The sequence below is a fragment of the Psammomys obesus genome, unplaced genomic scaffold, assembly GCF_907164565.1.
Source record: "Psammomys obesus unplaced genomic scaffold, mPsaObe1.curated_primary_1811, whole genome shotgun sequence".
Taxonomy (NCBI): domain Eukaryota; kingdom Metazoa; phylum Chordata; class Mammalia; order Rodentia; family Muridae; genus Psammomys; species Psammomys obesus.
Genome location: NW_026596109.1, coordinates 2,446,971 through 2,471,480, shown reverse-complemented (window position 1 = coordinate 2,471,480; position 24,510 = coordinate 2,446,971). Strand labels below are relative to the sequence as shown.

At 37.8% G+C, this 24,510-nt stretch overlaps 2 protein-coding genes across 7 annotated transcripts in view; one reads left to right on the top strand and one right to left on the bottom strand.

Annotated features, from left to right (window-relative positions):
* Dock7 (dedicator of cytokinesis 7) overlaps nt 1-24,510 on the top strand; it is a 191,754-nt gene that overhangs the window by 63,444 nt on the left and 103,800 nt on the right. The gene's annotated exons all lie outside the window — the stretch shown is intronic.
* Angptl3 (angiopoietin like 3) lies at nt 10,751-17,784 on the bottom strand. The gene is made up of 7 exons (XM_055628703.1): nt 17,212-17,784; nt 16,461-16,571; nt 15,322-15,436; nt 14,365-14,478; nt 14,020-14,115; nt 11,330-11,596; nt 10,751-10,991 (listed from the first exon to the last, which is right to left on the bottom strand). Exons 1-7 carry the CDS (start codon nt 17,704-17,706, stop codon nt 10,822-10,824), a joined length of 1,368 nt encoding a protein of 455 aa, XP_055484678.1. The 5' UTR covers nt 17,707-17,784; the 3' UTR covers nt 10,751-10,821.

Here is a 24,510-nt window from a genome sequence, read left to right as displayed (position 1 = left end):
TCTTTGCCTTTCTTGTTTTTCCTCCTATCTTCACATGCTGAAACACTACTGCCTGGAGGTTCTCAACTTTCTCACTGCTAACTGGTCTACTTCCCCACGCCTCCAGTTCTCACCTCCCTGTGCCATTATCTGTCGCTTATATGCATAAGTATGTGAGTAATTTCTCCTTTTAATATAATTACTATAAGAGGCAAGACTTACATTTTATCAGTTACTTTACTTTCAGCTTCTGTAATATCCGAGAACATAGAAAGTATATGGTAAATACGTATTCAGTGATTTAAAGCAGTCAAAACTGTAGACTGGTAGTAGAATGGGGCTTTGAGCCATGAATATGGCTGAGCTTTGTGGTGCCGCTTCCACTCTTCGATGGCTTAGGAAAAGCTACATATGGGCTACTAAATCTTTATATTAATAACATATGAGACACTTGCTTCTCTTGGCAGAGTTGAGAGCACACCTTATTCCATATAATTGCTACCTGATGTGAGTGAGTTCCTGGTGCTTACATCTTAAAGAAAATACAGTGCAGGAAGAACTATTCATACATGTTTATGTATAGCATTTAAAAGGAGAAAGTAATACAAATTATTCTGTAAGTTACATAAGAGGCTGCTTTAAAGGATAGGAATAAGAAGGGATTGCACAACTCAGGCTGTGTATGGCATAATTGGGCCTTCAACTTCTCCCCCAGGAGAGGACAGTCGACAAGAGTACTTTCAATTTGTGTTTCTTCCTCTTCCCTTGGCTTGAAAAATTTCAGTCAAAGAAAATAGTAGTTAGAAACTTTGAGTTGTCTTTTCTTTCATTTTTCTGCTTGTCATTGTTATTTAATTACATTTTAACATTTTTTGGAAGAATTATATGGGTGTAAAGTTCACAGAGTACAATAAGGCTAAAAACTGAACACAGATTTGGATTCTACTGCCAGCCTATCGCTGTGTTGATGTCACAGTTCACTTCCAGGTTAGGGTTGTTCCTGTGCTTTGTGTCAGTGTTAGTTTTTGTGTGTTCATGACTATTGCATAACTTTCACAACCTAGCCGTGTTGATGACTGTGAGCTTTAGTTTGTGAATGTTCATGATTATTTCATAACTCTCACAGCTGAGCTCTATAGATGACTGAATTTTACTCCTTTGTTGGCTGCAGCTGTTCCTTCCCCTTGAACAGTTCCCTTGTTTGTCCCCCACCTTCTATGCTCTATCATTAAACCTTGCTGGCATGTCTGGCAGTGCAGTGAGAACAGCGAGCAGCCACTCCTTCCTGCCTGAAGTTGCATGTGCTGGATGTTCCCTGAGCTTACTGACTGACTGTGTGGTTTCTGTCTGGCTGCCAGTTTACCACTGGCCTGGAGATTCTTTACCGTTACTTACTTTCCATTATTCATTATCCTAGCCATTATTCACCACTACTTATGATCCATTATTATCATTATCCTAGAGATTTTTTTAAACCCTTCAGTGGAGTTATATTTCCCGTGTTTTTTTCTTTCTGGATGTATTTATTTTACTGAAAAATTTCAGTATCTTCCTAAGTATGATGTATGGGAGATACTTCTAAAAATGTACCTGACAGTGTTTTGATTTCATTCATCTTCTTTGTTTATCTTTGAGATGAGGTCCTAGCAGGCTGTTCAGGGTGGCCTCTCATAGCCCCTGGGCTCCGGTGGTCTCCTCCCCAGCCTCCTCAGTCAGCAATACAAACACACCCTTCCTCATTTGTAATACAGTGTAATATTTTGAATCCCCAGATTGACAGTTTTGCTAGGTACAGAATTCTAAGTTGGAAATTATTTTTCTCCAGGAACTTGAGACTGTAGCTGATCTCTTCCCTGTGGTTTTTGAAGAGTCTGATACTGTGTTTGCAAACTTTTTGTTTCATGTTTCTTCAAAAGGCTTTTTCCAATTATTTTCTTTATTCTTTATGTTTTAAAGTTTTATGTTGATACTCTTTAGTGGTAGATGATAATTATTTAGTGCCTTTTATTCTGATTATTTCACTTAAATTAGTTCATTCAGTTTCATAGACATCTTAAAAACTACGTAATTTTGATGGTGTTGTTTCTGTGTAGGAGAGAAACATCAAGCTGAGACAAAGAGGCTTATTTGGTCTGAAATCTTGGTATTGCTTCATTTCCATAATCTTCATGCTGTAGGACAAAGGATACCCAGTATATATATAATTGTATATGTTATGAATAAATATTCTCATCATTACTGGGTTGTTGTTTGATATATATTTATTAAAGCAGGCCAGATAATTTTATCTTATGCTTTTGCCTCAAAATCTGAATCAATCATTTTCTATGGATGACTTACAATCTACACAATGTAATGATATAAATGACATCTAGAGAATCATAGCCACAAATTGCTAGAAAATAGGAGCACTTGAGAAAATCATGTAATAGAATTTGAGAGGGTGTAGGACTCATCAAGTGAGGAAAACCTTATTGAATGAGGCTTTTTAAGTGTGTGACCAGGTTTAATATTCATAATGCTTATACCCTCCTGAAGGGAATGACAAGTAAATGCATCATTTATGTTTGGTGTACATACAATTATGTACACTGTTCTTGTGTGTGTGTCTGTGTGTATATCTGCATGTGTGTGTATATTTTCATACATGGGTCTGGAGAGCGTGTCTTTTTCTATCACTGTCCACTTATTTATTGAGGTAGGGTCTCTCCCTGAACCCAGAACGCTCTTGATTCTGATTAATCTAGCTAGCCAAAATGCTCTGGGGAGGGGGGGGGTCCCCTTTTCCTGTTTCCTGAATAGTGGGATTATAGGCAACCACTATGTCTTCCCAGCTTTTATGTGGGTCTGGCGAGTTGAACTCAGGCACTCATGCTTGCTGCCAGTCATCTCCCCAGGCTAGGTTTATTATTTTTAGTCAGAAGAACTTACTTTCATATTAGAGTTTTATATAACTCTGTGTGTGCTTTATAAGGAACTGATATTAATAGACAATTAATTGTGCTATAGGATGTTCAAGTTATTATGTTTCTTAGATTTGAGATGAGCTTTTGAAGCAAGAAAAATGTGTATCATTTTAGTTAAGAAAGAAATTAATGAATATCCTCAAGGAATTAAAGAAAATTAATTACATTAAAATACAGAACTAGAATTGTGGTTATTGTATTGGTTGGCTGTTTCCTTTTTTAAAATGTTTATTTGTCATTTTTTAAATTTTTATGTATATGAGTGCTCTGTCTGCACGTACATTCCATGCCCTCCATGAAGAGGGCATCAGATCACATTTTTGGTTGGTTGTGAGCCACCATGTGGTTGCTGGGAAGTGAACGAAGGACCTCTGGAAGAACAGACAGCGCGCTTAACCTCTGAGCCATCTCTCCAACCCTGGTTGGCTGTTTCTGTTTTGTTGCTCAAAAGTTTCTCTTGACCAGACATGTTAGCACAGGCCTTTAATTCCATCACCCTAGAAGTAGAAAAGGCTGATCTCTGTGAGTTCAAAGCCAGCCTGGTTTGCATAGTGAGTTCCAGAACACAGAGACACCCTGACTCAACTCCAGAGTTTCTCTATTTGAAATGATACATTGATTATACAACTACTTTAAAAAATAGTAACCAACATATAAAAAGAAATAATTTTTGAGATGATAATTGTTTGTTTAACTTAAGAAAAATTGGGAGAGTAGCTCCATAACAAATATTTTGTGGCCATGTTTACTTTTAAGTGATTATTAAAACTGAGATCAACTGACTTTCCCTCTCTCAACATGGGAAACTGGAGTCCCATATGTCCTAGGAATTCATTGCACAGCCGCAGAGAGACTGGTTTGGAAAGTATGAAGGGAAAGTATGAAGATATTGGACTTCACAGGTATAAATAGATAAAAGGATGTTTTTGAAAATGAGGGCCTGGGGCTGGTGATTTAGCTCCCTGAGTAAAAGTACTTGCTATGGAAGCCTGATGACCCAGTTTTATCCCCTAGAAGCCATGGTGGAAAGAGCAAGTCAGTTTTCTGTAGTTGTCCTCTGATATCTACACACGGACCGTGTGTATGCCCTCCCCTTCGGTATAAAGTACAAAATGTGAAGAGAAACTGAAAGTTAGCATTGGATGGTTTTGCACTTTTACTTGGGCCTTCAGTGTTCACGAGACTCATAACCATGTATATTTTGTGAGATAGGATGTTAGTATGTAGCCCAGAACTCAGGATTTGTCCATCTCTGCTTCCCAAGTCCTAGATTCCTGGTATAGATTGTCACGTTTAGAGGACAAGCTTTTCCCTGTGTAGCTGGTTAGCTAGTTTTCAAACCCTCTACAGTGGTAAATGGTAAGTAGGTATCTTAGCAGTGAAGAAGAGGCCACATAAGTGAGGTTTACATCAAATGATTGCTTACGCTTTCAGAATGTCATTTAATCCTGTGCAGTTGTTATGCTAGGGGTCAGTGTTGTTATTGTAGGGGTCAGTAAACAGTGGGCTGCTTCTCATTGGGGTTTCAGGAAATGCTTGAAGTTTCTTGGAGGTCAGATAGTAGATTCCTCCTAATGTGTTCCAAATCACTTCTTAGTCACTCCTTTTTGTAGCTTTTTTGACTTGTACTAGATCAAGGTACATTTAATTGAGCAAATCCTTGTTTTATTGACCTCTCCTTTTTTGAGACATGTCCACAGAGTACATGGTATTCTTGGCAGGCCGTGAGAGTTGCCCTCTCCCAGCAGTATTGTTGGTGGTGATTGCCTGTGGAGCTTGTGTGTCTTTGTTTTTCTTTCTGGTGCTTTTTGTTTTTAAGTCTCAGCAATGTGGTGGAGCTAAGACTGCAAGAGAGAGTGGTAATTATCAGTGTGAGTATCAAAGTAAAAGCATGTAGCAGACTCCTTCATAAACACAGTAATCTTACTGTCTGTAAACTACTCTGGAAATACTTCTAAATGTTTTGTCATAGGAAATTCCAAATACACCCCCCCCACATTAATTACCATTGACTTCCTCATTTTATTAATTGTTGCATCATTTCATTTGTAGATAAGGGGTGTGCTTCTGTGACAGATAAGTACTCCAGTAGCCACAATAACAAATGTTAGTTTTAAACCTGTTTTCAATGACGTATTATCAGTTTTCCCTTGAGTCATTTCATAACTTATAATGTACCAGTTAAACTTTCCCCTAATGTTTAATTTCAAGGCACAGCTTGAAATTAAAGTCAGGTCAGGTCAGTGTGACCTCATGGGGAACCATGTGACACTTGCTTCTTATAGTTTATTCTTGTGTTATGATAGATCTTCCTTTGCAGAGCAGTTCTCATTTGTTTTCACTGTGTATGTGAATCCTGTGATCTTTTGGAATAATAGCTTAGTACATAAAATATATAGGGTAACAAAAGAAATCAATTATGTAGAATTAATGTGATCAAAGTATTACTTATAGTCATTATAAATGAATTAAACTAAAACATTCTATCCTCTGATATAATCAAAAGACTATTTATAAGAAAATATTTTGAGATAGCCCATAATAGTTGGGATATAAAAATATGTATGCTTTCTTAATATCAGAGGCCTTAAATACTGCTAATACTGCTGTGGTCAGTTTTCTACATTCTGAATTTTATATGAGTGGTAATGAAAACTAAGAAAATCTATAGGAGCCAGGCAGTGTTGGTATATGCCTTTAATCCCAGCATTTGGTTGGCAGAGGCAGGTGGATCTCTGTGAGTTTAAGACCAGCCTGCTATTCTAGGTCAGCCAAGACTACAGAAAAGCCCTGTCTTGAAAAACAAAAACACTAAAACCCCCAAAACCAAAAACACGCACGCACCCCCCCCATTCTTGAGAATCCAATTTCATACTGCCACCCAAGTGTTTTTAAAGAGTCAAGGTGGCAGTTGTTTTTCCAGAGATAAAGTTCCAGAAACAAGAGCATCCTGAAAAGTTTTGTTCATTTACCCTAAAAATTAAAGTATTTCCATGGAAAGTATTTATATAGATTATTTTATTGAAGGAGTTTAAACACTGATAACCTCAGGTCCAGGTTTAAAAAAATATGTGCATGTATTTAAACATTCTGTTTATAAGCACATTTAAATGCTTTCTCTGGCTGTGATGACCCAGACAGGCTTGGCTGGTGCCTACTCCTGTGTGTGGATTGTAGACTGAAGCTTGGTTGCTTCTCCGGAGATGAACAGCAACAGTTCTGTAACTTTAAGGTAATTGTTTATTGCTGTTTCAGTAAACCTAATCATTTTTAGGTTTGCTACTACCTGAGAGCATTTGAGCTGTAGCAAACATTCTTGTGGTTTAGATGGAATTCTTTGTTATATTTTGTATTTTTTTTTAAACTCAGTTGAAATATCAGCTTATGAAGGCGTATTGTGGGGACTTGTTAACCCTACTCTCATAACCTTGAACCGCACAGTTGACATCAATTGAGTAATTTTGCTCTAGGTGGTTTGCACCCACGGAGAATACTTTGGACTTTGCTGGAAGGGGTAATTGCTTGATGACTTTCAGTTTTCAAAATGCCGTGTTAGAAAGTCACTGAATAGTGCACACATAAGTGCATTGCTTGTGGGTGTTAGCGATGGGGACAAAACCAAACCAAACCATGAGGTCATGCTATTCTGTGCAGAAGGTAGGAGATATAATAATACAAATTTGGAATACCTTGTGTAAAGTAGGAATTCAATAAATACTGGCTGATGAATACATATCTACTCCTGTCTGAGTAAACTGACTGCCATAGTTACTAAGAAGGGGATAGCATGAAAAGATGCTTACTGTGTTCTGAGAAAATAGGTTACCAGACCGTACAGCAGCAGGTGACTCTGGAATAAGAAATGTGTGTGCTAGCTCTCATATTGTCTAACTAAGCTCTTGGCATCAGATTTTACAGTATTCCCCAAGATCGGGTAGATGGATGTTTGGTGCTCTTAGCCTTTTAGTTTTCTATTTTTGACTTGCTATTACAATCCGCTAGGTTTACTTTTTTGTCTATGTAATGCTGCCATTTAGGGATAAAGGCATAAGCGCCGCATCATTCATGGGCGGAAGGAGGGAGCTGCTATTTACTACGCCTGTGGAAGAAGTGAGATTGCCGTGCCTCAGGATGTAAATATGTCCTCTCCAGTCAGAAGGGAGGGGTGGAAGTGTAGGCAGATGGGACTAATTAGGAAAATGCTTACTGGAGGTTGCAATTTAAAGTATGTGCATTTTGATTTCAGAAGAGCAATGTTGTGTTGGGGAAATGGTTCAAGAGTAGCCAGCCCTGGAGAGTCACACATGGAGCCCCTGACCTTAGGAGGCTGAGAAAGGTGGACAGCATGTTTGACGCCAGCTGGGCTGCATGGCTGGTCCCCAACTCAAAAAACCTAGAGAGATGATTGGGGTCAGGTTCTACGGATCTTGGATTGCTGGAAGGATCTGAATCTTGCTCTTGAGGCAAGTGCTCTTGGAATTGGGAAATATTCTTGGGAGGGTATAGCTGTAGAGCATATGTGAAGCCCACAGAAGAGACCGAACTCATAAAGGAGTATCATTCCTTTGATTCTTGTGGAAAAGAACTTCATGTGAACATAGATTTATGGAGTATGTTTATGAAGATAGATTTATGATCAGTATGTTGTAAGATCCTATGTTTTAGTGGCAGGTCATTACCCAATAACTCTAAAATCTGTTATAAGGATATATTTTAATTATTCTCAGCTGTTGTATTTTTATAGTAGACAACCTTAAACAAAACAGGTACTGTATCGTTATCATAAACTTCTTATAGCATGATTGAGTGGGAAGTAAAATTAGTAGGCTAGGAGTAGATCAGGCTAAAAACAGTCCCTGAGAAGAAGGCTTATCCGAAGAACATTTCAAAAGAAAGATTATAGGATACAAGAAAGCGTGTGTACAAGTTCAAGTGAAAAAAGCCAGACATTCTTCAGGTTCCAGACTTCTGTGGCTGAGAGCCTGGTAGTGGTGCTGATGGTTAGAGAAGTTAGGAGGGTGTGTGGCACAGAGAGGGAGGGAGAGAAACTGGAAAGACCTGAAGGGGCTATGCTGCTACTTGATGTGCCTAGGATAGCAGAGAGGGAGGTGGCCAGTAAGCAGTGTGAGGACAGAGGAACAAAGATTATGGGTTGAGTAGATAGAGTTGGGAAAACTATCCATGGAAAACAGAGTCCATGAGGGTAGATGGAATGTTTGAGGGTCACATTTACAAAGATCGTATTGGGACTGGGGAGATGGCTCCGTCAGTAAAGCAAAGCACCCATCACATAATCACGAGGATCGAGTTCAGATCCCTTCATCTCCTACCTGACACTCAGGGATGGCAGGCCTCCTCCTGCCACCTCAGTGTCTGATGCCAGACAGGAGGCTTCTGCAGCTGTTTGGCTGTCTAACCTCCTGAATTAATAAGCTCCAGGTGTAATGAGAGACCCCCGTCTTAAAAAAATAGGGTGGCGAGAGATTGAGGAAGGCAGCTGACACAGACCTCTGCCCTCCGAATGTAAACACACTTACACATACATGCACTCCTTCATGAATACACACATATTTTCTTACACACAGGCTTCCCTCCTCCAAAAGAAGGGTTGTGTTGATCCTTGTCAATAAGAGGATATGAGGAAGGACAAGTTATAGAGATAGATCGAAGCGAGGGATAAGCCAGGCTCAGTGTATCGGTCTTGGAATGTGATTAGCAAGTATTAGAGAACGCTTAGGGAAAGTGAGTAGGAAAAGTCCCCCAGATTAGTCAGCTGGGGGTCAGTGCTAAAATCTTCTCCAGGAAAAGAAATGAAATTACTCTCTACCAGAGTAATTTCTCAATCTGAGCATTCTGGGGGGGGGGGGGGAGAAAGACCAATATGGTACTTCTAAAAGGAACAAACGAAGCACTCCATGTTAGGATATAAGAAAAGGAGAGTATAGAAGAAACAAACGCCTGCTGTGTTACATGAAGAGTCATTGTGTATTTGAAAGTTTCTTGTTGTTTTTTGGTCATGGATCTATTTTAGCATTCGGCAGTAACACTCAAAAAAAATTTTTTTTTTTTTTTGCAAATTGGACTGTATCTCTGAAAACTATAGCTTTTTCTTGCTTTTATTCTTATGTGTTTTTCTGTAGAAAAAAAATGTAGGATCCATATAGACCGTATGAATCTCATGCGATTTTAAAAATACGTATGATATAGGCTACCTTAAGCTATCATGCTGTGTATTGACCGAGTCAAGCCGTAGTGTACTGGGTACTACCTATCTTTAAAAACTGGGTTTCACTCAAAATTCTCATTGTTGGCAGTTTTTTTTTTAACATATATTTTTGGGGACTGGAGAGATGGCTCAGTGGATAAGAGCACTTGCTGTTCTTCCAAAGGACCCAGGTTCAATTCCCAGCACCCATGTAGCACCTCACATCTGCCTGTAACTCCAATTCCAAAAGGTTGGACACTCTCACACATACATGTAGGTAAAACACCAATTGTGTGTTTGTGTGTGTGTATATGTGTGTGATCTTTATGTGCTCCTGTTGGTGAGAAGGCTTGGATCCTCTGAACCTGGAGTTACAGGTGGTTGTGGGCCCCCAGTGTAGGTACTGAGAACCAAACTCAGGTCTTCTGGAAGAGCAACAGGTGCTCTTCTAGCCATGGAGTGAAAAACTGACTTGGGACAAATGCTGACAGGTGATGTCATGATATTGTATCTGACAGTCCATGGGGAGTTAAAGTTTGAATTACTTTTTAGAAACAGTCAAGCTTATTTTACTGCCAGTGTCTATGAATTTTAAACATACATGCCTGTTAGGTTTTAAAACATTTGATAATGCATTCTGATTTTTATTTCTACTTATATATAAGATGTTAGATTCCCATCCTGCCCAGGGATAATAAATTCTTGTTAAATTTCAATTTAATATTACAACGGCATTAATTCTTATTGCACTATGACAAATGTCACTTAAAATTATCATAGTATTAAGTGTTCACAGTGCAGATATGCTAAGTGACCAGAGCTACTGTACTGGCAGACATGGAGCCTAGTGCAAACGCTCCGTCACGCTCAGCGTTCAGTACATGACGACCTTAAAGGGAGGGGAGGTGGGAGGGGCTTAGGGCTTATGGGGGGGATACAAAATGAATAAAGTCTAATTAATAAAAGTTAAAAAAAAAAAGAATCCTTTACTCCGGATAATGTTATAGCAAATGACGCTTAATTTTAAAAGTTCCTATTACAGGTATGTATTTTAAGTTGGCTGAATTTAAATTTGAAACTAGTAATTCAGAATCTGAGAACTGTAAAATATACCACTTTTTGAAGTTTAACAAACTGTTCTTTTTTAAAAATTTGAAGTTTTAAGGTTTTGAATTTAAGAACAATTTAGAATTTACCTGTTCCCATTTAGATTGGAATCATGGTTTTATGTTTTGTTTGTTGGTGTTTTGTTGGTGGTAGTTTGTTTTTGTTGTTTTGTTTTGATGTGTTTTTTGAGGCAAGGTTTTTTTTTATAGCCCTGGCTGTCCTGGAGCACACTCTATAAACAGCGCTGGCCTCACACTCAGATCTGCCTGCCTCTGCTTCCTAAAAGCTGGGCTGAAAGGCATGAGCCACCACTCCCACATGATTTGGGCCATCTTAAATTGATTCCCACACCACAAACATGAACAAATGGTGCTGTAGCATTGAAAAGGTAAATTGTGTAAGTTGATGGGATGATATCTGATTTTAACTGTGACTTTAAAGCTGATTGAAAATTCATTTCTCAAGCTTTCCATTAAAAATTTAATGCCAGATATTAAATCTTGGGAGGATTTCAATATTTAATTTAGTGACCTTTTAATTTGTCTCAGTTTGTGCAAAGCCTTCTCAATTGGTGGGCTGAACCATCATTTTGGATGATTTGATGGAGTAGAGCTTTCCATTCTTAGTCTTCCAGTAGATCCCTCTCTTCCTCTTTGGCTTGGGTTTGCCTCTGGGTTTGTTGTATTTACCATTGAGGTTGTTTTCTCCACATACGCCATGCCACCACCAGCCTCCTAAAGAAGACAGGTGTATCATTTAATTGGATAAATGGCTGCTGTCAAGCTGTTAGTTTTTTTGCATATATGTATGTTTATTTCATATAAATACTATTATATTATGGGTGTACATATTCCAATATTCATTAATCTGTGTAATTCACATACACCATCACATAGGAACATTGCAGGAAAATAGCTGAACAAGCATTGGCACTTCTACTACAATCAACAGGTCTGTCTTTGGAGAGAAGGCTTGCTTGAGATTAATATTTTAAAGAAATGATAGTATAGATAATAGCTAAAATTGTAAGGGATACTTTGAAGAAAAAAAAGCATTGGTGTTAACTGAATACCTGAATAATTTTCTGGGCAGTAGAGCTGTTCCTTTGTTCTGTGATCCCATGTAGAAAACATCAGGTCTCTGTGTTCTGGGAGTGCCTCAGGGGCATTGCCAGCAATCTCAGCCACATGTAGTGTGTAGTTGGTTTTGCCATTGCCCAGGTAAAAGGAATATTCAACATAGTGCATGCTGTCTCTCCAGTCTTGTAGCTCCAGTCGTAAGATGTAGTTAGACTGTCTTACTATGGCATAGATCTTCTCTAGGCCCAACCAGAATTCTCCTAAAGAGAAAGGTTAGAAGAAGCCGTGTATTGTTACCTACAGATCAGGTCCTGACTGGCCTGGAAGTTAAGTTCAGCTCTTCCTGCCTTAACCACTCCAGCGCTGTCACTACAGGGCCCTGGCCAGTTGTTAAAGTTATTTCTAGTTTGTTGACATAAATGAGTCATTTTAGCACTGACGCTGTGGTTATACTGAAATCTTGTAAAGCATTTATGTTATTGATGTTATGGTATGTGCTTTGTAATGTTTATACTTGGGAGCTTGAGACAGGAAGAATTGTTCAAAATCCTCAACTACCCAAAGCTATTTAAGGCCATCTTGGACTATGTGAGACCCTATCTCAAAAACCCCAAACACTTTCTAAAACCTATATTAACACACACTTTTGCCAAACATGTCTGTGTCTGGGTGTATGCACTTCTCTACATTCCACCCTCCCTCTGTTTCTGATCTTTCCATCTATCTATCCTATCTATCTATCTATCTATCTATCTATCTATCTATCTATCTATCTATCTATCATGTATCTGTCTATCTATCTATCTATCTATCTATCTATCTATCTATCATGTGTCTGTCTATCTATCTATCTATCTATCTATCTATCTATCTATCTATCTATCTATTTATTTTCTACTTTCTTTGAGTTCTGGAGACTGAATCCGACTGCATGCATGCTGAGAAAGACTTTCCCATTGAACTATATTCTCAGTTCATAATTGAAGTGTGACTTTTTCTCCCTTAACGTTAATTAAGCCTGTGTTTAGGTCTATATTAAAATTTTGTCTTGATTAAATTCAACTTTACTTCAAAAATATGTTTTACAATATATTTTCTATATGACATATTCCATATTACAAATATTTTTAGGTTTGGCCATTGATGGAGTAGGAACTGACTCGTACCTCCTTATGCATACACATACCACTTTACCTCAGTTGTTCAGTAATATACCCACATTTAGTCAAGAGAATGCTTTTATAGATCCAGTTTTACATAATGGTGATGTTAGGTTTTTCAAATATGAATTAGGTTTTTCTATAGAAAAAGAACCTCATAAATTAAAAAATAGATTTGAATGTTATTAGTATTTTTCTCTATTATTAAAACTTTTTATTTAGGATTAAAAATCCGAAATAAATAATATAAGTACTACAACTAGATCGTTATAAATCTGTATTGAAGTGTTTAATGAAAAAGATAAATATTACTATTGAGTTAGAAAACTTCACTTAAAGATTATAAATGGAGCTATTTCCTGTTTAGAAATAGAATAATTAGAACTGCATAATATCACTGGGTAGACCTTCTCTTAGATATTTAACTAGTGGAGGGAATAGAGAACTTTAAAAATAATCAAATAGTACTGAGTTTTAAAAATTTTTGTATAGGGGCCTGGAGAGACAGTGCAAAGGTTAAGATCACTGTCTGTTCTTCCAAAGGTCCTGAGTTCAATTCCTAGCAATCACATGGTGGATCACAACCATCTATAATGAGATCCCTCACCCTCTTCTAGCATGCAGGCTCACGTGCAGGCAGAATGATGTACAAATAATACATCTTTAAAAATTTTTTTTGGTATAATAGCAGTTGAATGCTACTTTATAAGCGAATAGTGCACATTCATAAATGTCCATAATGTGCTTTTTTGATTTGAAGTATCTATTTTTATTGTTTTACTTATTTCTATAGTTTTGATGGTGATCAAAATAGGATATTCTATTCTATATATCACAGAGAACCACAGTTCTGTAGTGTATATTTATAATATTGAATGATTCAAATTAGTACTTAAGTAATTAGGCACTGAATCTCTGATAGTTCACCTATCCCTTCTAACTCTGTTTCATTTTTCATTTTTATTACTTCCTTTGTGCTGCTGGGGATAAGGCCCAGTATTGCGCTAGTTAAGTGCTCTGCCACAATGCATACTTCTAGCTACATTTTAACCTGTGTTACTTCAATGAAATAGTACCATCATGCTATCTTTGCAGCTCATTCATATTATTACTAAAGTGTCACTAAAACCCGTGACACTATTTTCCTTAATAACTATGATAATCTATAATAATCATGAACTATTGAATTCAGCTAGCATTCTTAAGAGCAGACATGCAATAGTAGTGAGTATAATTACAATAACTGTAATTGCTAACATGTAGAATATGTATCGATCAGCTTTAGGAAGGCTGGATTTTTTCTGTTATTGTTAAATTTCCACTGCCCATTTTATAGTTGTTTCTTAATTTATAATTCTTTTGAGAAGTGGGTCTCAGTATGTGACTTAGACTGGCCTTAAGCTTTCAGTCCTCCTGCTTCACTTCTCACCCTCTTCCCAAAGTGTTAAGATCTTAGTCCTCTAGCAGCACATCCAGTTAATATTCTTAGCAGATAAATGAACAATGCGAGGAAATCACTTTACCATCAAGCCTCCCAAAACCATTTTTGTAGTTCTCCCACGTTTCGTTGAAGTTTTGTGACCCATCTTTCCGGTGTTGAATTAATGTCCATGGACGCCCTGGAGAGTGAATGAACGTAGTTACTTTTAGCAGATTAATGTTGACGGGAAAAATAACCATGTTTTGAGTTTGGTATTAACTTTGGCTGTCTGAGATGATTTGTTGATTTGGTACTATATAGTTAAGGTAATATACTTTATTTGCATGAATGATCATGTCTTATAGGTTGATAACAGGCTTAGTTTTGGTAATAGGTAATGAGTACCTTGAATTCACTGCAATCCATTCCCGGCTTCTGCAGGGTTTACCTGATTGGGTTTCACAGTAGACATTAAACGCTGGAGAGTTGCTTGGTCTAATAGCATATATGCCACTTGTATGTTCGCCTCTGTTATAGATAGCGGAGCAGTCAGCGGGAAGGTCTAGAGTTAACAAACATTATTTTGCAATATTTAGGACTAGAAGTATCTTTGGAGCTTGCAATTTCACTACTACGTCATGGAATTGATGTGAGTGTACATTATCGTTTATGTTAAGGCACGTTTATTGGATGGCAGACTATCCAAATAACATTTCCAACTTATTTATTTTAAAAGAAAATAGCTTTAAAAAGCATTATTTTTGCTAGACATGGTGAGATTATTAAGGAGCAGAAGCTTAGTACAGGATTTGGTTCATAACTAGAACCAACAGATGTGTAGAAACTGAATGTACAGGAAGAGAGCTAATAGGTGTCTTTCCTGTGTGAATTGCAGAAACAAAGTAACTGTTGGAAATGTATTGTTTTACTGAAGTCTAGCTGGAAATGGTGGCTCTGTTCCCTGGAACTTTTGTTTTTACCTGTGAAAGGTTTTAAACAAATAGGAAAATAGAATTTTTGAAGAGAACTCCGAAATCTTTCAGTTTCTAAAAGTGCATTTTTTTTTTATACACATGAATGTATTTTGTTTGTTGCTTTTGAAAGTAATTTTTAAATAGGACCTTTGGCCCCTTGCATAGTTCTCCATGTGTCCTATAAATGTGATTGTATTCCTTTTCTACACGTGTAGTATCATTTTATATCTATGAACTCAATAATCATTCCATTTTTATATCATCTTTATATCCTAAGAATGTCATTTATAGTGTTAAAATGTTAAAAAAAGAAACAGGATCCAATTAAATTGACATTTGGTGATGGCATTTGATATATCTTTCTTTTTACTTTTTTAGTCTAGGCCCTAAAAATAGGAATTTTATGAAGAATACCTCCCAAATTATCTTACCATCTTTTCCTATATTTTTTGTTTCATTCGGCTGCAGAGGGGGAGTAGTTCTTGGTGCTCTTGATTTAGAAGAAAGAAAATTTCCTGTGGGTTCTTGAATACCAGTCTTTCTGAGCTGATAAAAGAATATAAATCATAAGTCTACTCTTAAAATTAGGGAATTCTGGGTAAGATATCAAAATTACAATTATGGACATGTCTTTCCGTTTACAATATTACTGTTTGATGCTAAGAACAATGAGCAGAGCTGGAGGTACGGCTCAGTGGCAGAGTGCTTGCTGAGCATGTGCAGAGGCCTGACCACAGTTCTGTATGCCAGCGAAAGGAATAAACATGCTTTCCAGAATGTACAGACATGCTGTTCTTGAGATATTTAACCAAATGTATTATTTAATGAAGGACAAAATTAAGAGAATGAAGCAAACAAAACAAGAGAAATGTTGATTAAAAGGAAAAGCACTAGTAAAGCTATATGTTTTGCTTATTATGTGCCTATTATATGTCATACTGTGTTCTGTATGAAGGGTTTTAGTAATTAAAGTAATAAAAAAAGAATCCCAGGGTCACCAATATTCCACTTGAATTCAGAGATAGGCAAGAAATAGCTTCTGTTTATGCTAAATGTAAAGATGTTAAAGAGAAAACACAATGTAATGGATTTGGGGGAGACTTTTATTTTTGATTAAATGACTTGGGATAGTTTCACCAAGCGTTTTGTGTTTGATAAAAGTATGGGAAGTGCAGATACTAGAAAAAAGCATTCTAGACAAGAGATCACCCAGACAGAGGCTGAGGCACAGCAAGGAAGCTGGTGAGATGAGGCCTGTAAGATAATGAGGGATCAGGTTGCTGCAGGTTCTAAGAGGGATTCTGAGCAAGATGGGAAGCCAGGTCGGGGTTTTAAGTAGGACAGATTGATTTAAAATGTAATAGGATCCCTTTAATGGACTCAGTTACGGATCCTCCTCCCTCAGTAGTTCTACAAGGCAGGCTCTGCTGCGTTCTTGCGAGAACATGTGGTAGGAACTGTAAGACAGAGGTTAGTTGCTCAGTTGCACAGAAAGTTGCAAGCAGATGATCAGCTGCGGAGCATGGTTGACAGCCCGTGTTGACATCAGCTGGTGCAGCAGACTGCTTACCTGGTTTTCTATTTCTTTTATCTGGCTGTGCTGTTGGCTTAGTTGTTTGTATTGTTCTTCCACAGTGTGGAGGAGGTCTCTGATTCTGTTATCTTGCTGTTCTACAAAACTCTGTGCACAGATTGTAGTTTGTTAAAAATTTCTTCTGTCTTTTATTTAAGCTTTTATTTATTTGTAATAGTCATCTACTTTTTAAACCAGTGGTAGGTTAGAAAAATGAACACTCACTATCATTGTCCTGTGTTTTTCTCAAGTAATAACATGTTTGTTACTGTATTAAAAATTGCTACATCTAAAATTTTCTGAATCTTACTTAAAAGAAACAATATTTCAGAGGAATTAGATTATATCATTTACTATATCAATCCATTTTTGGATTAGTATAAAACTAATTTTAATATAATCCATTTTTTATTAATAGAAATTAATATTAAACATAAAACTGTTCTTCAGTTTTCAGTTTAAATTTCTTTTAATTTTCTCTTCTATTAGCAGTAGCATAATAGTTGAATGTTATAAATTTTATTTAATTATCATATGAAATAAAAAATTTAGCTCTTTTCAAACATAATATTAGAGAAGCAAAACCTGAGTTCAAGTTACGGAAGAAAATTTTATTTCCTACAATAATATTTCTTGGCAAAATCAAGTGTTTTAGTAGTGTAGCAGAGTACTTAAATTAGTATATCTTAAAAATATATTTTTAAAAATGCACATTGAAAGCCAGCAGAGTGCTGCGATTTCTACTTACTTTAAGTGATATCACCTCTGGGTGCTCCTGCGCCCCAGGTTGGTTTTGTATTAAACTGGTTAGCTGCTCCTCCAAAGCGATGACTTTTTGTTGAAGTGCGATTTTCTCCTCAAGGAGGCTTTCAAGTTTTGAGTTCAGTTCAAGTGACATATTCTTCACCTCCTCATTTTTTACCTGTAGCTTAGATGTAGTTCTTCTTAGTGCCTTTTCCTCTTCTTTGATTTCATTGGTTTGAAGTGATAGGTCATAAAAAGATTGATCAAATATGTTGAGTTTCTGAAATATGTCGTTAATTTGGCCCTTAGTTTTATGAACAAAATCTTTAAGACCATGTCCCAGCTGAAGGAGACCATTGGCTAAAATTTTGACATCGTCCAACATAGCAAATCTTGATTTGGGCTCTGAAGGTACAGGATCAAATGGTGAATTATCTGGATCAATTCTGGAAGAAATTACTAAAGGAAAAAGAAAAAGAAATATTTTAATTGAGTGCATTTTTAATCCTAATCATTCAATTTCAAGCAATTTGGAACTACTTTCTCCTGTAAGGAGACTAGGACCTCTTGACTTTATATAGACACAACTGTTTGCTGCAGGCACACAAGGTTGGCAGATGAATACAGTTAACGATTAAGCTGTGTTAACTTGCACGAATGTAACCCTCCCCCAGACTGAGTTGGATCAATGGTAAATGAAATCAAGGAAATTAGCAACTAACAGGAGGTAATTTTAAAAATTGTTATTTAGTTAGATTTGCTGTATTGAGACTTACACTTTCAGTATTAAAGCATCTACCTGGTTTTAAAAGTTCATTTTATTTTATTTTTTTTTTCTGTAAAGAGATTTACAGATAAGCCTTAACTTCTGATGGTAAAGTTGTCATTAAAGTTGAGGAAAAATTTAGCATCTCTACCCTAGTTCTAGTTTATCCTGGAAACAGCAGCCATCACTCCCCAGAAGCCTTATGTGAAGCTTTTTTTCAGTCCTTGAGGTGGTGCTACGGTTCTCATTGCTGTAGCTCATGTTTCTGTAGTCTGTATAAGCTAACCTGTAACTACATATTTATTTGTCACTATAGCTATTGCTTAATGTCTTTACTTCACATATGTCATAACCTATCTTGTATGTTACCACAAATTCCCAACATAGTGTCAGAAAATGAATTTCTCCCCCTTTCCATTGTTTTCACGTGGTCATCTGAATATAAACTAGAATTAATTATTAAAGCTTCCAATGGCAAAGAAGATTTGCTCATCATATATTTTTCTGAAGTTTTTGAGCTTAATAACAATTTTGTTACTATAAATTTAACAAAACTAAAGATTAGTAGTATATTTAAGAGTAAATGTGCCAGTGTCCTCAATTGATGTTAAAAGAAAAAGTGATAAGCGCTTAGGTTATGGGTGGTTATCCTTAGTATAAGTATAAATCATTTGGGGAAATTGACACGGTAGAATTACTAAGAATACGAGTCCTAGAATCACACTGTTGTCTGGTTCTAAAAGCTCTAGTGTTTTGCCTTTAAACAAATTATTTCATTTCCCATGAATCAGTTTCCTCCTTTGGTGGGATAGTTGCACTACGTAATTTGTAATGTTGTTCTGTTCTGTGGCCTAGGCTGATCTCAGGATTATGGGCATTTATATCGGGATCATGTCCACAGCTTTACAAAATTATTTTATGTGTATGGCTGTTTTGCCTTCATGTCTGTCTGTGCACTAACAGAGAGGTAAGAAGATGATGTTGGATCTCCTGGAACTAGAGTTACAGAAGGTTGAGAGCCACTATGTGGGTGCTGGAAGTTAAACCCAGGTCCTCTGGAAGAGCAGCCAGTGCTCATATCTTTCCAACACTCACATTTTTAGCTTTTTTTTTCTTTTGCAAAGAAAAAAAAATCAATGTAAAGTTTTTAAATTAAATTGTCAGGCAAAATTTTACTAACTACGCCATATCTAAAATTCAATTCGTAGAAATACCCATTCGTGTTCCTAGTTGGGTGATTAAGTGTTAAGGGATCGGCTAAGGGTTTCTTTGGAGATGGCAATTAAGGAATGGTGTGAGAGCCTGATTTTGGAGCTAGACTGCTTGAGGTACAGTCCCAGACTGCTACTCTTCAGCTCCTCCACCCCTGGTCAAATCATTAAGTTTCTCTGTTTCCTCTTTTGTCCAGCGGAGATAGTTCTTTATTTAGAATTGTGAAGAGTGAACCTGTCTTGCTGTGGACTAGGCTATCCCTTGTAATTAGAAAGAGTGTTGTTACACTCACAGTATTGATTGGTGAAGAGTAATGTTAAGATCATGTGGATGTGGAAATGTTGCCGATATCTAGGTCTTATGAGATATGTTCGTGTGTCTTGGTAAGGAACTGTATCTTTTGATTAGCTTGTGTATGTGTGCATTCTCTCTCTTCTTAGGATGTGTATGCGGGTGGTTATGGGGCCTTGGCATACAAGGCAAGCACATTCCACTGAGCAGTTACCCTGTGAGTACCTGTACTTAAGTATGCATTACAGAATTATATAAGTACTTTGGGCAGAAATCAGTAACACACAAATGTGTGTATACATCCACCAGTAAATATGAAAACTCATCAGTTTCCTGTCCAGTGCACTGATGTATGTCGGGGCACTATTAAATTGTATGTTGAACTAGACTGAACAGTCACAATTTCTCCTTTCATGGGAAATGTTAGTGATCCTTGGTCATGCAGGGCGTATTTCGAAACTTTTCTTGACCAAGCTGTCAGCTTTTGACCAGAGTTTCGTCCCCTAGTTGAGTGCATGATGAGCCAGTCACTCTGCTCTCTTACGCTGCAATTGTTTTGCCAAATGATTATTAATGTATACCCTCGCTCCTTTGTACAATGTCTTATTAGACCTTATAGAAACAGTAACTGTCTATGGGATTGGTAAGAGTTTTTTATGTAACAAGTATAAAACTTACATGTTCTGCCCTGTGGGTGCTGGAAATCAAACCCAGGTTCACTGGAAGAGCAGCCAGTATTTTTAACTGCTAAGACATCTTTCCATTCTCCTAAAAGGGGTCCTTTAAATAGAACCATGATCAAATATAGCCATTATACCAAAGAAAACAAAAAACACTGTTAAAGTAAGCTCAGTATTTAGTTTAGGAATGCCTGTTACTAAGAGTTCCTATACAAAATTTCCTAGCTATATAAAATTATAGGGCACTCAGCAGTCTTAACATGCTTAAGTTCCAGCAAACCACAGAGACTGCTTGCTTTTCCCAAGGTTATGTGATCTTATGGTAATATGATGTCCAAATTAAAAACAAGGTATTTTGGCTGGCTGTTTGTTTGTCTGTCTGTCTGTTTGTTTCTTCCTTCTTTCTTTCTTTCTTTCTTTCTTTCTTTCTTTCTTTCTTTCTTTCTTTCTTTCTTTCTTTCTCTCTCTCTCTCTCTCTCTCTCTCTCTCTCTCTTTCCACTTTGTATTCCAGCTATAGCCCCTCCCTCATCTCCTCCGAATCCCACCCATCCTCCCTTTCCTCTCCCTATGCCCCTTCCCTAGTCCACTGATAGGGGAGGACCTCCTCTCCTTCTGTCTGACCCTAGCTTATCAGGTCTCATCAAGGCTGGATGCATCATCTTCCTTTGTGGCCTGGCAAGCCTGCACCCCCCACCCCCAGGAGGAGGTGATCAAAGAGCTGGTCACTGAGTTCATGTCAGAGACAGCCCCTGCACCCCTTACTAGGGAACCCACTTGGAAACTGAGCTTGCCTATGGACTTTATCTGAGCAGGGGGTCTAGGTCCTCTCCATGCATGGTCCTTGGTTGGAGTATTGGTCTCTATAGAGCCCCCTGGGCCTAGGTGTTTTGTTTTGTTTTGTTTTGTTTTTTGGATCTGTTGCTCTTCTTGTGGAGTTCCTGTCCACTCCAGGTCTTTCTATCTCCCTCTTCTTCCATAAGGTTTCCTGCACTCTGCCCAAAGTTTGGCTATGAGTCTCAGTATCTCCTTCAATACTCTAGTAGCTGTATAGTCTTTCAGAGGTGCCTTGTAGAAGGCTCTTGTACTGTTCCTAGTCCTCTTCTACTTCTGATGCCTATCTTGTTTGCTCTTCTGAGTGAGGTTTCAGCCTCTTTTGTAGGGTCCTCCTTGTTGGTTAGCTTCTTTAGGACTATAGATTTTACCTTAAGATCCAGCTATACCCACTCCTGGGCATATATCCAAAAGATGCTCAAGTATACAATAAATAAATACAAATGTTGTGAATTGAAGAACAATGTTAGAGTAATCCATTACTCCTCCTTTCTCTGATCAGAACAATAGCATCAGGCAAATAGATGTTGAAGGTCGCCTAGCATGCCTGCTGCTCTGGGCTCCTCTCCCAGCCCTGCACAACCATGTGTGGGGCGTGTGCTTGTAAAGTCACACTTGGAGGAAGAGGCAGAAGGACCAGGAGCTCAGCATCATCCTCCTTTATTCATACAGAGACTTCCAGGCTAGACGGGACACGTGACACCCTGCTCTTTAAAAAACTACAAAGTGAGCTACATATGTGGAGATGCTCTTTGACCTACGGTCAGCGTCTGCTCTGAGAATGACGTAGTTGGACTGCATCTAAATGCAGCGTAACATCATAGCACAGCGTCACTGCCGTAAAGAGGTACTCCGTGGTTGTGTAAGAACCACAGTTCTCCACCACTTTGCAGCATGAGAGTATTATGTAGCGTGTTATATAGTATTGTATTGCCATCCTGTGTGCTGAAACAGAGCAGGGAAGCTGTCATACGGTGACCCAGAGGTTGTAGGAGCTTAGAAGGAATTGTGTAGTTTTTGTATGTCCTCTGTTAATATGTTATTTTTTGTTTGTTTGTGCAGTATTTTTAGGTGCCTCACAAGGTAGAGTACTTACCTACAAGTACTCTACTACTGAGCCGAAACCCATTTGTGTGTGTGCGCGCGTGCAAGTGCACTCTGCATAGCTTGTTTTGTTCTGGTTTTCACAAACTGAGGTATTTAAAAACCTGTACAAGTGAAAATTTTGACTCTTTTTTTTATTAATATTTTTATGTGCTATACCACATCCCTTGAATGACAGCTAGATATATTTTTAACAAATCAGAGCATGTAATGTAGCTCATGTCACATGCGCCTAACATGGTCCAAGACCTTACTTTTTCTGGAATTATTTACATAGGAATACTTTTGGATTTACCGTGGTAGGTTATCTTCAGTTTTTGTTTTCTTGGCTCTTGAGCTATGTTCCAGGCCGGACTTGAGCTCTCAGTCCTCCTGCGTCAGCTTCCCAGTGTGTTGGGATTACAAGTCGGAAACCTCCGTGGCTTCTTAAGGACTCAACAATGCTCTGTTTATGTTGTCTTCTATTTAGAGATGCACCTTAATTTAATCACTCCCGTTAGTGATTAATAAATATTTTCAGCTTTATAAACAGTTTACAGAAAGCATGTCCTGTGCTTACGGGAAATATTTTTACATAGGTACAGACTTGGAAGTTAGGATTGCTTTTGTGAGATTCTTCACGTAGGTACCAGTTTATATTTCTGTCAGTACAAGAGTCTCTTTCACTGTATGCTTTTTTTTATTGTTTATTTTTTTAAAAATTTTTTATTAATTACACTTTATTCATTTTTGTATCCCTCCATAAGCCCCTCCCTCATCCCCTCCCAATCCCACCCTCCCTCCCCTTTCTGCATGCATGCCACTCCCCAAGTCCACTGATAGGGGAGGTTCTCCTCTCATTTCTGATCTTAGTCTATCAGTTCTCATCAAAATTGGCTGCATTGTCCTCTACCGTGGCCTGGTAAGGCTGCTCCCCCCTCAGGGGGAGGTGATCAAAGAACAGGCCAATCAGATTATGTCAGAGGCAGTCCCTCTTCCCGTTACTATGTAACCCACTTGGACACTAAACTGCCATGAGCTACATCTGTGCAGGGGTTCTAGGTTATCTCCATGAATAGTCCTTGGTTGGAGTATGGGTCTCTGGGAAGTTCCCTGTGTTCAAATTTTCTTGTTTTGTTGCTCTCCTTGTGGAGTTCCTGTCCTCTCCAGCTCTTGCTATTTCCCACTTGTTACATAAAATTCCATTCACTCTGCCCGACAGTTGGTCATCAGGCTCAGCATCTGCTTTGACAGTCTGCACGGCAGAGGCTTTCAGAGGCCCTCTGTGGCAGGTTCCTAGGTTGTTTCCTGTTTTCTTCTTCTGGCTTTCAGAGGCCCTCTGTAGCAGGTTCCTAGGTTGTTTCCTGTTTTCTTCTTTTTCTGATGTCCATCCTCTTTGCCTTTCAGGATGGGGATTGAGCGTTTTAGTTAGGGTCCTCTCTTTTGCTTAGTTTGTTTGGATGTACAGATTTTAGTGGTTTTATCCTATGTTGTATGTTTATATGAGTGAGTATATACCGTGTGTGTCTTTTTGCTTCTGGGACAACTCACTCAGGATGATCCTTTCCAGGTCCCACCATTTACCTGCAAATTTCATGATTTCCTTATTTTTCATTGCTGAGTAATACTCCATTGTATAGATGTACCACAGTTTCTGCATCCATTCTTCAGTTGAGGGGCATCTGGGCTGTTTCCAGCTTCTGGCTATTACAAATAAAGCTGCTACAAACATACTTTTATCAGTGCTTTCAGTGAAAAATTCTTATGGGTGACTCTGTTGGTATATATACACTTAGTTTGTTTCACTGGCCGGCCATCTGTGTCACTGTCTTTGAGAATTTCCTGGACATGTGCCTTTTACAGTTTGTCTGTTTCTGGCTGACTTTAGGAATACCCAGTCATATATATAACAAATAGTGTTTCTTGAGTTTCTTAATTTCCTCCTCCTGTTTGTGATACTGCTTTCTGTGAAGAAGCTTCAAAATGTATGTCTTGTATAATTTTGTTCATTATGCTAAGAAACTTCTTTTTTCACTAGTCTTTTTGAAGGTTTTCTTATACTCATGGTTTTATTATTGAATCCTTTGATTAATATAGAATTGATTTCCATGTTAAGTAAAATATTTGCCTTTTTTTCTCCTCTCAATGACTAGTGACCTTCTCTAATACTTTTCCTTTGTTTGTCTTATCCTTGCTAGTTTGGAACACTCTGGAGGGTGCAGACTTGGCGTGCTTATTTGAAAACTTTATAGTGGAGTCGTTAGTCATACATGGAATTAATAGATTCAGCTTCATGCCTTTCTTTATTTAAACCAAGTTGAGTTTAAAATTGTATTGTTTATTGTGGAGATCAAAGTTTATAAATAATGTTCACACAATTCTTATTTAACTTGGAGTCCGAATTTATCTATATTAAATTGCCAAATTTTTATGAACATT

Bases quoted from the DNA above. Each gene is read 5' to 3' on its own strand.
- Angptl3 (XM_055628703.1), bottom strand. From the start codon at position 17,706: ATGCACTCAATTAAAATATTTCTTTTTCTTTTTCCTTTAGTAATTTCT. The intron at 15,437-16,460 runs GTAAGCAGTCTG...TTCTTTTATCAG, and splicing joins TAAAAGAAATAGAAAACCAG to CTCAGAAAGACTGGTATTCA. The intron at 14,116-14,364 runs GTAAACCCTGCA...TTCACTCTCCAG, and splicing joins CTACTGTGAAACCCAATCAG to GGCGTCCATGGACATTAATT.